General features: G+C 40.5%; 1 protein-coding gene across 1 annotated transcript in view; it reads left to right on the top strand.

The window, feature by feature from the left end:
* Positions 1–15,399, top strand: part of THSD7A (thrombospondin type 1 domain containing 7A) — a 562,828-nt gene that overhangs the window by 485,688 nt on the left and 61,741 nt on the right. Inside the window, exons 17-21 of the mRNA XM_050938787.1 lie at positions 962–967; positions 1,662–1,795; positions 9,104–9,257; positions 9,981–10,122; positions 11,009–11,124. Of these exons, the coding sequence (XP_050794744.1) occupies positions 962–967; positions 1,662–1,795; positions 9,104–9,257; positions 9,981–10,122; positions 11,009–11,124 (552 nt within the window). The remainder of the gene's footprint in view (positions 1–961; positions 968–1,661; positions 1,796–9,103; positions 9,258–9,980; positions 10,123–11,008; positions 11,125–15,399) is intronic.

The raw sequence follows: 15,399 nt of genomic DNA, 5'->3' as shown, positions 1-15,399 counted from the left end.
TATAGTGAAGGTTTTCAGGTGATAATTCTGGGTCCAATTCACTGAAAAATTGTCTCTCTGGCTTTCAGAGAGTTTCTGCTAGAGGCAGATCCCAATTTCCTGGGGAAAATAACGTCTACCTTTTCTTTGGCTTCAGTGATTCTCTACCTAGGCAGGCATGGAGTCCATGACTATGTTGAGCTCTAAGTGCTTGCTATCAGTGACAGTCACATAAATGCCAATATTGTCGAGAGAACTCCACTAACACCTGGAACGCAGGCATGGGCTCTGTCTTGGCTGACAAGTGCATTGCTGACAACTAGAGAGTGCCATATTGAGATTCTCCTTTAGATTGCCTAGTAATGTTGGCTTTAGCTTTCTGATAACAGATACATCAGACAACTAGAGACTTTTAGTGGCAACTGGTTTCAAATATTGGACACAAACTTAGGACAGACTAAAAAAATTTTAAAAATGTGTGAAGGATGAGATCTTTGTTACTTTCTCCACCTTTCTACCCATCCCACGCTAACTGGCAGTACAATATTGATAATATATAAAACACAGTTTTCCATCCAAAACCACTCAGAAATTTCTTCAGTCTTGGAGAAATTGAACTCCCCAGCCTGTAAAGAATTGATACCCATGGTAGGCAGAGAATAAAATAGTTTAACCACATGTTATAAACAGTGTGAGGAAGAGGTGAGCATATTTGCACTAGTTCTCCATCAAGGTGATGTGCAAACGAATTTTTTTCTCTTAAATGCTGACTTCCTGCAGAATGTGTTAGTAGAGATACAAGAGGGAAAGCTATGTCTTATCTGGCCTACGTGGTGAGGCTTTGGTAGAGAGCACAGAAGATTGTTTTTAACCAATGAAGCACTAAATGTACACCATTCAAATATCTGTGTTTCACTCACTAACTAGTGTTTCTATTTATCTTTGGTTATTCCCTTGGGTTCATGGCAAATACCTGCTCCAGGCTCAGGTAAGAGTTTCTAAAATAGATACCTAACCTTATAATGTGCTTCCTGACCAAGTTCAATAATGTATGCACTGTTTGGCCTTTTCTGTAATTGTTCTTTAAAAAGATATATGTGATGGTACATAGGATGCCATTTTTAATGTACCTCAGACTGTCTATATATAACATTCTAATCTTAGCATGATATAACAACTTTAAGGCTTCGCAATTAAAAATAGTTTAAGTTGAGGGGCCAGATTATGCACTGATATACATTGGTGTAATTTAGGGAGTGATACCATTAGAATCCACCCTCCCCAAACACAGCAAACATCCACAACTAATAATATTAGGTAGGGGAGTGTAGAGCATAAAAGGAAAGACTGAGGAGCAGGCTGGCTTCCCTATTAGAGCAAAGTTAAGGCTGTTGAGTGTGTTAGTGGTAATGGTAAAGTGCATGCATACTGGTGCAGAAGAGAGTTTATACTGTTAGGGATTTAACTTTTCATTTCCTTGCTTTGATGTCAGGTGTTTTATGTCTATTGTAACAGCAACTGTCTCACAACCTACTTGTACATGTATTCAGATTAAATATATTTGTAATCTTTACAAAATAGCAATAATGTTTGTGTTGCTGCTATGTCAGAATGACAGCTCCTGCATACTTGTCATAATTGCATACTGTGTGCAGCTAACTTACACTCTGTGTGGATTCCAGGTATATGAGGTGGTCCCATGCCACAGCGACTGCAGCCAGTACATATGGGTTACAGAACCCTGGAGCGTCTGCAAAGTGACCAATGTTGACTTAAAGGAGAACTGTGGAGAAGGTGTGCAAACCAGGAAAGTGAGGTAAACAGAATGTAATCCTTCTCTTAAAAAACAAAACCAGAAACCCTCACCTTTTAAATTATGACGGGATTAAAGAAGCAAAATTCTATAGAAGAGTATTTTGACAAAGGCATTTTCACAAAAGTTTGTCTAAGGAATGTTAGACCAGAACCTCAGCTGGTGTAAATCTGTGTAGATTGAACTCAGTGGCGCTAAACCAGTTTACACAGTTCAGGATCTAGCCCTTTGTTTCTGTTTTTTATTTTTTAAAATATTAATTATACTTTATAAAAATAAAACTGTAACTTACATTTATATAGTGCCTTTCAAGATAATCCCCAAGTTCTTTATAAATTTAACAGAGAGATCAATTCTCACTTATCAGTCAAATGCAACCACCTCTGGGGTGAAACATGGCAACCCATTTTACAATGCACAGCAATACTGCACAATTTGGTGCAAAAGATGAAGGATGCCACATCCGACTGAAAACACAGTGAATTCAGGTATTCAGAATGTAATTGCGCCAGTTTGAATTTGACTGGGGCTTGTGGTTAATAGCCCTGTTAATTAAAAATCCTGAGAGAACTTTACCAGAGGTGGTCAGTACCTCAGACTTGCTTCTTAGCCCAAAGACAGATTAATGTACTGTGGGGAGTCTTATGTTATCATTAGTGATTCTCCTTCTATTTCTGAGTTTTATACATAAGTAATAAAGAACTCTATATCAGTGTAATAAAGAACAGTAGGAATAGCTATCCTGTGTCCACAGTTCTTGGAATGATAAAGAAAAGCTATGGAAGTCCTTAACCATATTTTAAATTTGGAACATATTTTGGTCTAGAAAGCTCTAAACATAAAATAATGAGTGAAAATCTCTGCTCCATATTAAATGGGCACAGCATCAGAGAAGAGAATTTGGCCCTATATCTGGTGCTGGTTTTCAACACCTTTTTGTCACTCTAGCAGTCCTCTAGGTGTGCTAAATCAGCCAGTGTGGACACTGGATTTGAAGTGCCAGTTTTCCAACATGGTTGTAATATTTCTGACAAACTACAGTAGAACAAACTCCTGACAACAAATTCAGACACTTGCTGAGTCTGGAAACTAATCACCTCCAGAGGGAGAACAATTCTGCTCAGTTGACTGTATCATGATTACAGCATGATTCTTATGGAGTTAAATAGTTTGATAGTTTCATTATAAATTCACATGGAGTAGGATATATTTTTAATTGTTTAGTTGCATTTAGTTCTGGTGAAAGATGCCAGATTTACAGTGCAGAGACTGAAATCCTGTGCGCACAGAGCACATTCAGCACAGGATGATGCTGTGCAAGAGTCTCTGGACTGTCCCTTTAATTTACTAGAACACTGATCCAGAGCGACTATCTCTGAGGATAAAAGGGTAGTTCAGTGTCCATGAACATTCAATCCCTGACCTCTCCATCAAGTTTACTAACAGGGTTGTCAGTTGAGTCCAGTTGTGGTGGTGCATACTTGTTTACTAGGAAATGGACTGAGACTATTCACTTTGACCATATTTTATGATTATACTGCTTCTATGAGTGTCAGATGGTTGAACTTTAAATCCCAATTATGACTTTAGCATATTTTCCCCCTGAAAAATAATTCACAGAGCTACTCCTGGCAGTTCATTTCTGATCAAATATTTTGAGTTAATCAATTCATTTTGAGTTAATGAATTCAGTCTACAGAACCCATTTGAGGACCAGCTATATTAATTGCCAAAGATTCTCTTTAAGGTACCACAAGTACTCTAGCAATTGCTAGATTTGACAAGATTATGTTTAAAATAGAAGCACACTTTGAATTTAACAATTTATTTGAAGGTCAGATTTTTACTTTTCACTTATCACAAATATTAAAGTGTGCATAATTTACTCTAATATAACAGCAACCAAAATAGATTTTGGAAGTCCCACCAAGAGTTTATTCTTTTTTAAAAAAAAGAAATATGTGGTGGTGGTGCTTTAGGCTCTCTCCAGAGGTACACAGCTTTTGACACTACCATCAAAGCTAGAGAAGAAGATATATTATTTATGCCAAAGAAAGGAATTTCAGCCCTTTGAGATGAACACAAAAAAACTACCTTCCTTTTTGCCGTTCATATACCAGCTCTCATTGGATAACTAATTCCACCAAATTTTTTAAGATACAGTATTTCTGTTGCTTGTGTTCATTTAAAATAATGTTTTCAGACTGACAGCATGAGATCTTCAGGCATATAGGACTTGGTAATGTAATAAAATGGTATAGTTTTAAAATATTGCAATGAAAGTGAAGGTTTAATGCAGGGCTGGCCCACAACATTTAGGCACCTGAGGCGGGGAGCTCAAATGATGCCCCCATCCTCTCTTGCTTGGGCCAAAACTTTGAAAGGTCTCAATTCTGTCGTCTTCCTGTTCTACTCTTCTCATGGTACTGCTCTGCTATCTACCTCAATAAAGGAGAACTAACAACTTAAAATGCCTTGTTCAAAAATTTTAAGTAACAGTTAACTTTCAAACACCTGAACAGCAAATGTAACCTTTCTTGTCTGCATAGTAAACACTGTCATTTTTATCTGTTTGAATAGTCCAAGTGGTGCTTTCCATGCCTTCTTGGTTGCAAAGATTTGAACTGCTTCCTGAGGGTCCATAGTGTGGGCCAGCTCATGCTCTATTGAGATGGTTGCAAGGCCGACCAGCATCTCCTGTGTCATTGTGGAGCGTAGATGTGTTATTAACTTCAGCTTGGAGAAGCTGCGTTCTCCACTGGCAACTGTTACAGGAAGTGTTAAAGTATACGCAGAGCAAAAAAAGCATTTGGAAAGAGGGTGGTCATCTTATTTGTGCACCTGTATTCCAGAACAGCCTTTGGAGTTGAGCCTGCTGAAATGTATCTTGAAAGGGCTTTCAGTTCATCACCTAAATCACTCGCATCAATATCGCGCATGTCATCATGTGTCAACACTGTCTCTAGTGCCCTGCATTGGTGGTGTAGGTCGTCTTCAGCTACAGTGAGGAGTTTTGGAATATCATACAACATCCCAAATATTCTGCTGTGTTCCTTGAGCTTCATGAAATGTTCTCCAACTGCCTGTGTTGCACAATCTAGCACCTGGTTAAAGAATTCAACTTTAAATTGTTATTTGGTGTCTCTTATGGGATTAACCTGTGCCTCGCAATCAAAATGTCGTCTTCTTCGGTGACTCTTGTGTTCTTGAATGGGTGGGAAAATAGCTTCAGTGAGAAGTTCCTCTGCCAACTTCTGTGCACTCTTCAGAACAGTTTGGAATCCCTCATCTGACCGGTAAAACTGTAGGTATGACTTTGCTTTGTCCAGTTGTTCCATTGTTCCAGATATATCAAGGTCAACACCGTGGAGTCTCTTGCTTACAACATTTATTTCAAAGAATATGTCATGCCACAACACTAAGCCACACAGAAATTTGAAGTTATATATGTTTCTGGTGATTCCATTTCCCTCTGCCACTGTTCTCCCACAAACAGTTCCTGTCATAGCATTATCCCCCATAATGGCAACTATGGCATCATCTATCTTCCTCATTTGGTGTTTGATAGGCTTTATCACCTCCACTTGACTTTCTCATTGTGTGGCATTCAGCAGTTTCAGTGTCAGAGAGGATGTTCCCAGATGTTGCTTCAAAATCTGCCGTTGATGAGTTGATGCAGAGAAAAATACATAGATGCTTTGAATTTCGTTAAAAAATTCAGCAGTCTCACTAGAAGCTGACATTGCATCACACCAGGAAGTTCAATGAATGAGAACTGCATGGGTCAAAAAAAGCTTGAGGGTTTAACTCTCAGATCCATGTCTGTACTCCTCTGTTCTTTCCTCTCATGTTGGCACCATTATCGTAGACCTGACCTCTCATGTCAGCTATCGCAATTCCTATATTGTCCAGCTTTTTAGGAAGCAAATTTGTCATACCAGCTCCTGTAGTATCATCAATGTCAAGAAATTCTAGAAAAAACTCTGACAGTCACCATTGCAGGGACATTTTCACTAGGTTCTGTTGTTACAAAATGCACAATTAAAGTCATTTGTTCCATATGGATGATGTCAGGTGTGCAATCCAGAATAACAGATAAATATCTTGCTGACTTTAGATCTGCCACAATCTTCTATTTGACTTTTGTTGCCAGTAACTGTCTGATCTCATTTTGATTGTTTTTCCAAGGTAGTGGTGTGTGTACATTTCTTGGGTGGTGACTCTTTTTAGATGTTCCTGGAGTACAGCATCAAACTCAGCTCTCAGCTCCACAATTTTAAGGAAGTTTCCATTGTTTGGCACATACAGCTGATCTGAAGTGCCACATAGAGCTAGGTTTGGGTAGCAAGCATTCTCACAATGGCAATGAGCCTTTTCAGAACACTTTGCCAGTAGAGAGACTGTAATGCAATCTTTTCTTGACACTGATCATCTGTGATGGCCTTTAACTTTAGTCTCATCTCAGGCTCTTTCCACCTATGGAATGCTCTTTGGTGATTTGCTGCCTTCTCGTGGCATGCCAGATTTCTAGCCAGATTTTTCCAGTCCTTTGTTCCTGTAGAACCCAAATGTGGCTGTGTCATAAACAGATAGCTAAGGGTTAATGTTCTCTTACCTGTAAAGGGTTAACAAAGGGAACCAAACACCTGACCAGAGGACCAATCAGGAAACAAGACTTTTTCAGATCTGGGTGGAGGGAAGTTTGGGTGCGAGTTCTTTGTTCTTTGTCTTGGTTCGGTGACCCTCTCGGCTCTGAGAGTGAACTTTCTGTCTCCTGGCTTTCTAATCTTCTGTTTCCAAGTTGTAAGTACAAGGATAGTAAGACAATAGGTTTATATTGGTTTTTTTTGTATTTACATGTGTGTAGTTGCTGGAATGTGTTAAATTGTATTCTTTTTGGATAAGGCTGTTTATTCATTTTTTCTTTTAAGCAATTGACCCTGTATATTGTCACCTTGATACAGAGACCATTTTTATGTCTTTTCCTTTCTTTTTGTATAAAGCTTTCTTTTTAAGACCTGTGGATTTTTTTTTTAGTGGAGGCTCAAGGGGATTGAGTCTGCAGCTCACCAGGGAATTGGTGGGAGGAAGAAGACAGGGGGGAAGAGAGAATCTCTTTGTGTTAGATTTACTAAGCCTGACTTTCTCTCTCCCCTCAGCCAAAAGGTATGCAGATTGATCTCTCGGTACTTGTGTTTCAAGGACTTGAAGCAGGGAATATCCTAGAGTACCCAGGGCGGGGAAATCTGGGAGGAGCTAAAGAGGGGGAAGGGAAGTGAGTTATTTCCCTTTGTGGTGAGACTCAGGGCATCTGAGTCTTGGGTTCCCCAGGGAAGGTTTTGGGGAGACCAGAGTGAGCCAGACACTTGAATTCTGGCTGGTGGCAGCGATATCAGATCCAAGCTGGTAATTAAGTTTGGAGGTTTCATGCTAGCTTCTCATGTTCTGAACTCTAAGGTTCAGATCTGAGTAGGAGAGTTATGACAGGCTGGAACATTAGACTGGAAGAATTTGCAACAAAAACAGTTTGCAGCATTCTGGGTTTTTAAGTACATAAGCCATGACCTCTCCACTTTGTCACCATTGGGGATTTCACGCCAGTAATGTGTTGCATGGAAACCTCTATTTTTATTGTCTTTGGGGAACATGAAGTTTTTCACTTGCTTTGGCCCATGCGTACAAGGAAGTCCCCCAGGCTGCTGCTCAAGTGGGCCCACAGTCCTATAGCATCTAGACTTAAGGAACTAAACTCAGCAGCAGCTGTTTCCTGTGCCTCCACCACATGCTTCTCTGATCTACACTTTTCTTCAGGAATGTGCATGGTTACATCCATTTGAGATGGAGATATGGCTGCTGCACTAGCTGCCACATGACCTGCACTCTGACTAACTGGAAGATCAGGCATTTCTTCACCACTCACATCCTCACTGGGGCCGGAAGGCTCACCATGAGTATTTGTATCTATGTATCTCAGGAGAGTGTCTTCCTGCTTAGATAGAAAAGCTTCCTTTGCTTGCTTTCTTTTTCTGAATGCTGCCCCAGAGGGGCGTTTTCTTCTTTCACTCATGACTGCTGTTCTGTGCCAGCTATAGTGGCTCTCAACACTGAATTGAAGGGGACAAATAAGCAGGCTGGTAGCAGGGCTGAGTGAGGGAAGATATCAGCGTCTTAAGGGCCTAACTGGCTTTCACTACTTCAGTTGACTGTCTGTTCTCCTCAAGTGGGTTCAGGGAAGCAGCAGGAAACAGGAAGGTTCCTGAGAAGCTGGTGTTAATCAGTCCAGTCTCCTGGGGGTGCTAGAGAGGTACCTAAGAGGCTCCTCCTCCTCTCTCTCCCTGCAGCTCCTGCTGCTTTCTGTTATTCCCCCTTACTTTTTCTCCTGCCTGCCTGTTATGTCTCTTGTGCCCTCCTTCCTCCAGCACAGCACTCCACCATCTCTGTGCATCTAGAGCAGAGAGAATACATATGCACCAGCAGCAGACACAATTTTCTACACTTTGGGTTCTAGTGGCATCTTCCGCCCTCCCCTTCCCTGCCCACCCCACAGTCTGGCTAGCCCTGACACGGCTACCTTGGTTTGCCTCATGGTAAGGCCAGCCCTGGTTTAATGGTCATATGGACTCTTCCCCTACTGTGTTGTGACTCAACTCCAGGCTATGTTAATTGACCCTTGCCATGCCCCCTATTCTGGCAGGAGCTGTGAGGGCTGGGAAGAGTAGACCTATTTAGATTGAAAATTCTTTGGAACAAGGATTGTGTTCCATATTGGATGTAAAGCATCAAGAAGAGTTCAGCTCCCATCTTGATAGGGGACTCTGGATGCTAATGTAAGCAAAGCAAAAGGCTTTGAAGAGATCAGTAAAAAAAGAGGCATGTAACTGAAGAAACAATTCCAAACGGCTTAGAATTTTGAAGGAGATTTATAAGTATTAACAGAATTAAGAAGTTGTGCACTTCCAGTTTACTGATGGGTAAAATGATCCAGAGAATCTGTGCACATTCACTCAGCAAGGCAGTGGCTGTGCAAGATTAGAACTCAGGAGCTTCTCACCCCTAGCCCTGAGCTTCAGCCGATATACTGCACTGCTGTCTGCAGCAGAAAAAACCGGGGGATATTTTGACTTTTTCAAATTCTCATTGTTATTTTATAGTTCATTATTTGGGTTACATCAAAAATGTTCTAGTTTTTTCTGTTTGTATATTGCTTGTGGTCAAACTGATAAAATGTCATGTTATGTTAATGTAGTGGATGTACTTATTGTAGGAAATCCATGGCAAATATGTTTTAAGTATAGCCTTATATTTTCCCAGATGCATGCAAAACACAGTGGATGGTCCTTCTGACACTGTTGAGGACTACCTGTGTGACCCTGAAGAGATGCCTCTTGGTGCTAGAAGATGCACATTGCCATGCCCTGAAGACTGTGTTATGTCTGAATGGGGCCAGTGGTCTAGATGTTCCTTGGTAAGAAACATGTTAACAGCTATGTCAATGGGAGAAGCCCTCCATCGACGTAGTGCTGTCTGCACAATGGGTTAGATCATTATAATTATAAAATACCATTATAATTATGTCGCTCAGAGATGTGGAGTTTACACACCCTTGAGTGACGTAGTTATGCCAATGTAATTTTATAGTGTAGACTTTTCCTGGGTGTTCTTTAGTGAGAGTATTATCGTCTGTAAAGAGCAGGTAAAAGACTTAGATGAAATTAAATATAGCTTACTCCATCGGCCCTGTGTTTTTTGGCTGTCTGGAGCCTCAGGTGAGAAAGTAAAACCAGTGAGACTAAAAATGGGGTTCTAAATTTCAGAAGCTTGGGGAAATAGGGTTTTTTCCTCAGCATCTGAGTAGGTGCACTGCAGATTTTAGAGAGTCAGCTCATAATCTGGAAGTTCAGATGCTCAGTTGCTTTAAGGCAGTATCAATAAAATGTGAACTAGATAGGGAATTATTAAGGCATTACCAAGGTAGTTAGGTATTATTAATTCCTAGGTATTATTACCAAGATAAAATAGCAGACTAAATCCTCCCATAAAGTAACAAGGAAAGAGTCCCTTCTAGGCAAAGTACAATGTCATCGTTTTACATCAGCATTTTGTAAAAAGGATGCTTACAAGGCTGTTATGTTTGTAGGTAAAGTGACTGAATATATCAAAAACAATTGTTTCTGTTTTCCTTTTCAAGCCCTGCAATGGAAGTAATGTACGTGAAAGGTCAGCGGAGCACCTAAGACAACCAGATGAAGGAAAGGCTTGTCCTGCCTCCACTGAGACAGAACCTTGCAGTCTGAACAAAAACTGTTACCACTATGATTACAATGTGACAGGTATTAGTGTTCTTACAATCTAATAACAGGCTATAAAAAATATAAGAACTCAACCTATTTTCACAATTTAGTTCTACATACAACTAAAAATTAATGTGTGAGTTAAGTTTGCCCAATTAGCACTTGGTTTTAAACCAGGGCTCATGGTCCTTTATTTCTGATCCAAGAGAAGTACGCTAGAGGTACCCCTTTCACTCAGTCTTGCTAAAGTTGCTATCAGCAGGTAGTAAAGAAGAGTTGGGTTGGCTACGCTACACCTGCTTCCTCCTAGAGTTTAAGTTATGGCCTTGCAGAAGCCTCTACCCCTCCCTGCAACTAACTATAACCCCCTGTCTGCCACCATATCCAAGATGTTTCTTTTGTTAGTTAGGCCCTCTCCTTTTGTATTGAAATGGGGTTAATAGTGAAGGGGGGTTGTGTGTACGAAGAAATAAAATGCCTTTAACAGGCATCCATTGTACTCAAAATATAGGTCTTTCTGCTTTCTTGTGTTATCTAATGTGATCTGTACAGTGTTAGTGAAAATAGAGTGAAACACTTTGATGATTCAGAGAAAATGCTCTTGAGAAACTGTGTAATTTGAGAATCATATGACTTCGATAGTCTGGCATTTTCTCTGAATCATCAAAGTGTGTGTGTGTGAGAGAGAGAGAGAGAGAGAGACTTGCCCCCAGAAATCCAGATAAACACAATATTTGACTTTTCAGAAATATGGTTATTTCCAATATGTCTAGCTAATGGGTTTCATGAGCTTTTGAATGTGTAAAAATTGATTCTTAGGGTTATTTTTAGGCCGTTTGAATTAAATGTATTATTCAAGTAATCAAAGCTTCATCAGAAATCAGTTTCATTAGCATCCTGTCCTGATGGTCTTCCTTATTTCCAGACTGGAGTACATGTCAGCTCAGCGAGAAAGCAGTCTGTGGTAATGGCATCAAAACAAGAATGCTAGATTGTGTTCGCAGTGATGGCAAATCAGTTGACCTGAAGTATTGTGAAGTGGTGAGTGGGGGGGGGATCTTTTTCTTTTGTAAGAAAACTCTTCCTAAAAGCTTTAATTCATGCTGAGCTAACTGACCTGCGCTGCACGTAACCTATCGCTGACAGATGTTTCTCAACATTATTCATGAACTGTTAAGTACCCTTTGAAATGAGGCTGTGTCATCACCTGTGATTTCTTCATAAAATTTCCTCTGGTAGCTTATGTGTGCACCCACAAAAGGGTGCTGATTATTATATGCTGAAGGAAATGATTTGGGAACAATAATCAATCATGGTGAATAAAGGTAATAGATCTTAATCAGAATGCAAATCATTCCAATTTGATGTGATTTCTGTGTAGTACCTTGAACAGCTGCCGATATCAATCATTTATTCAGTGTGTTGCTAAACGTGTGTCATGTGCCATTCTGCAGCCAGGCTGAGTGCTAGCTTCTTGTACCGAGCTGTGTAAGATGAGAAACATCCAAGCTGTGTGAAAAATTTGCTGCATTAACAGGGAAGTGGAGCTTCTTACATAAGCATGTTCAGTGGGAGTAATATTCAGCAGATGGATCACCTTAATTTTATGTAACTGTTTTATGAATCTGTTTTTAAATGACTGCTCAAGGCAGATAATACTATTGCTTTGGTCATGTCATGGGTCTGTTAAAGGAGACTGTATCTATTAATGATTGATGCTGTGCAGATTATACCATGAAGGACTATGGAGAAGAGTACACCAAAGTTTGCATTACAGAGAAGTCTCCCTAGTTGTGCCAATGGAAACTGGCTGAGATTGCCTCTACCCCCTAACAGAACAGACATTAAATCACCTGGAAAGCAGGAGACTGGAATCACGTGCACAGAGACCATGTGCCCTCCACAATAGCTCAATTTGATCAGCATCCCTACCCCACTCTCCAATGGACTTCCCTTGCTGGCAGCTGCTTCTCAGGACTCTTCTTTAAGGAAGGGAAGGTTGCCAGTGATGGAGGGACCTATGAAAAGATAACACCTACTGGGCAGTGTTATATTTGAGAGAAATTCTGTCAAGCTGGTGCTATTTGTCTCCCTCCTGTTCTACCCACTCCTTTCTCAACTCACTCAATACCCATGTGGAATCCTGAACCCACATGTTCTGAGCAAAGGATGCTGCACTAACATGTCCTCTCTTCTGAGCACACAAGTTTTCCTCTACACATGGATCTTGAGAGTATGATCAGGCCTATTAATATGACCATTTACATTTCTAAAGTCTCAGGGCAAAAAATCAGCCCTTGGATCCCTGCCAGCAAATGCCACTGAAGTTAATGGGAGCTGTCTTGTGCATTAAAAGACAGAATTTCATGCTCAAGCTATTTTTAGGAGATTACCATCTTGAGTATTATATAATGAGACATTGTTTAAGTTATGGTCTGTACACGTGGACATGTCAACAGAATGAATGTCTTTTCATGAAACAATAAGTAACGATAGGTTTTTTCTCTGTAAAGCTGCAGTAGTTCATCCCATATATATTAATCATTTATTATGTCTCTACAAACTGTGAATTTGGGCAGTATACAGGGCAAATTATTGTTACTTTGTAAATGGAGATCTCATTGCAGAAGCCTTGAGCAGCTTTTCCCTAATTAAGGAGTGGGTATTTGGCTGGTTAGACAGTGAGGACAATGGAGGCAGCGGACCAACCATTTCAAAAACTTCTGGCCTTGAGGGGCTAGCCAGCCAGAAGTCCTGGCAGCAACATCACCATTTACCAGTGACTGCAGCAATATAGTCCTACTTTGGGGGGACAGCATACAATGATCCACTAGGTTTTTAATTCAAGACCACAGAGAGTATTCATGTAGTCTGCAGATACAAAGCCTTGATCCACTAACAGTCTTACCGTTCAAGCCTTTCTATTTGTTAACATTTTATGGATGTAAGAAGTGACACAGCAAGGTCAGAGACTAATCCGATAACTGTAAAGTAAGACCTGTTTACCTGATTAGCAAAAAAGCCAGGGTCTTGGAATCTTAAAACACCTTTCATTCTGGGGAGTGAAAGTGAACTCTGAACTTCCAAGTCATCAGAAGAAGTTGGATTTAATACATGACAAACTTTTTTATGTGCTATGCACTTTTTGCTAATCTGACTAAAAGTATTCTCTTTATATTTTTATATGTAGTATGTGCATTGTAGTAAACCCTTTTTAATCTCATTCCTTTTACGTATGTGCGGTGTGGTGGTGCATTACAAACAGACAGACTTCTGTGTCTAAATAATATTACAGATTGATTAGTTATACAAAACTCATTCTACGTTTATTTACAGATACATCAAAATTGGTAACTGTCATTGTTTTTACTTAAGGTAGATGCAGAGAACAGAGATCAGAATAGCCACCCCTAATCTGAATTCTTAATAAGTAGCGATATCATCAGCCAAAATGTTATAACTACATTACATTATCCAAGAGAACAATAAAACTGTACCTTACACTCTGCAGAGTTATCATCATTATATCCAGATGCAAGCTTAAGCCCAGTAAAATTCTAAAATTCCATCCTGATGCTATACCAGTGGTTACTGTCCTGATGCAGTCTATATGATTTGACATTAGTTTCAGTCAATCGGCTAAAGAAGTTATCCAATCATCCTGATTACTGCCAGGATAAATCAATTTCCAGAGCTTCTTTTCCAAATAATATATTTCTGTGTAAACTCTCAGGGAACATTAATAGGGGATCACTTGGTTGCTGCCTTTTGTAAAATTAGCACATCACAGCACTCTTCCTGCCTTTTACTTGGGCTCTTTAAAATTCAAATCACCTAATTCAGGATGCTGCCCCCACCTGACCCCCTGCAAATACCTGTGAATTTATTGTTATTCATTTACTTGCATTTACAAATCAGAAGAATTTGAAAACGAGCTTTGTCTGTATCGTACAGCAAGCTTCACTACTTTAATAGTACCAGGGCCGGTTCCAGGCACCAACGCAGCAAGCAGGTGCTTGGGGTAGCCTATGGAAGGGGGCAGCATGTCCGGCTCTTTGGCAGAAATTCAGCGGAGGGTCCCTCGTTCCCTCTCAGAGGGAAGGACCTGCCGCCGAAGTGCTGAAGAAGAAAGTGCAGTGAAGCTGCCGCCTAAGTGCTGCCAATCACGATCGTGGCTCCCTCCCCCTAGACGCTTGGGGTGGCAAAAACCGTGGAGCTGGCCCTGATTAGTATACACTCTGTTGGTCAGCCTCAGATGATAAATCGCCAGCTGAGAGTAGACAAAGATCTCTTCTAGAGTTACAGATGTACTTGCAGACATTCAGGTGTGTGTCTATGGACACAAAGTAACAGAGTTCGCAGAGGAAGTTTGTCTGGCAGGCTGCTGCCCCCTGCCAGGTACAGCCAAGAATACAGAATGCTTAACTTTTACATGTTCAGTACAACTTCAGTATTTGAAAATCACTAATCAGAAACCACCTGTTATCCAACACAAAGCCGTGTCCATTTCAATTTCCAGATCAGGGAAGTTTATATATTTTTCCAAATGCTTAGTCAGCCATGGTTTCCAAGGCCAGGAAGCTCAGAGGGACTTCTTATACCAGAGAAAAGAGAGAGGAACAATGGATAAATGAGAGAGAGTTGGAGTCCTGATTAAAGTGATCTATTTGGCTTCCCCAAATCTGGGTCTGCAGCATTTCAGCATACCAGGTGTGAGGAAGCCAGTCAGCACTCTGTAATCTGGGCTGTGCCTCTCTCCTGTTCACCCTTTGCTTCCCTCCGGGACTTCTCTTTCTCCAGCTGCTGAAGTCCTGCTGAGCAGGCCAGCCTTAGGGAAGCCAGCCAGTTCTCTGTAATTGCATGGAATCAGCATGGAGTGGGCTTTGAAATCTGTGCTCAGAAGAGCTGACCCTGAGAGCAGACTTCAAAGCTTGCCTGGTTTCCTGATTATCCAACCCTTGATTATCAAAAGGGTTTCAGGTGTCCCCTGACAGCTTCGAATAATCAAGGTTACACTGTACAACAGAGAAAAACTAGGAATGCATTGGTTGATCCATAAAACAGAACAAAGGTCTCCTACCTCATTTGTCTCAGTAAATGACACCACACATGTAAGTCTAATCCTGCCAGTATGTCAGGGTCAGAAAGCTATCGTATGTGCCGTATATTTATAGAGTGCTCATGAATGGGCCTAAATGCTGGTCCATGCTAGATTTGAGTGGGAAAGAGTGTTTTTATTTCCATTTAAAGTCTAATTAGTGGGTTTATGTTCTTGTCCTTTGCAGTCATTATTCTAATGTGTTTTAACATTGTCTA

Source organism: Gopherus flavomarginatus, chromosome 2 (assembly GCF_025201925.1).
Source record: "Gopherus flavomarginatus isolate rGopFla2 chromosome 2, rGopFla2.mat.asm, whole genome shotgun sequence".
Taxonomy (NCBI): Eukaryota; Metazoa; Chordata; order Testudines; family Testudinidae; genus Gopherus; species Gopherus flavomarginatus.
Note: the sequence above shows the minus strand (reverse complement) of the source record. Positions and strands in the feature narration are given on the sequence as shown.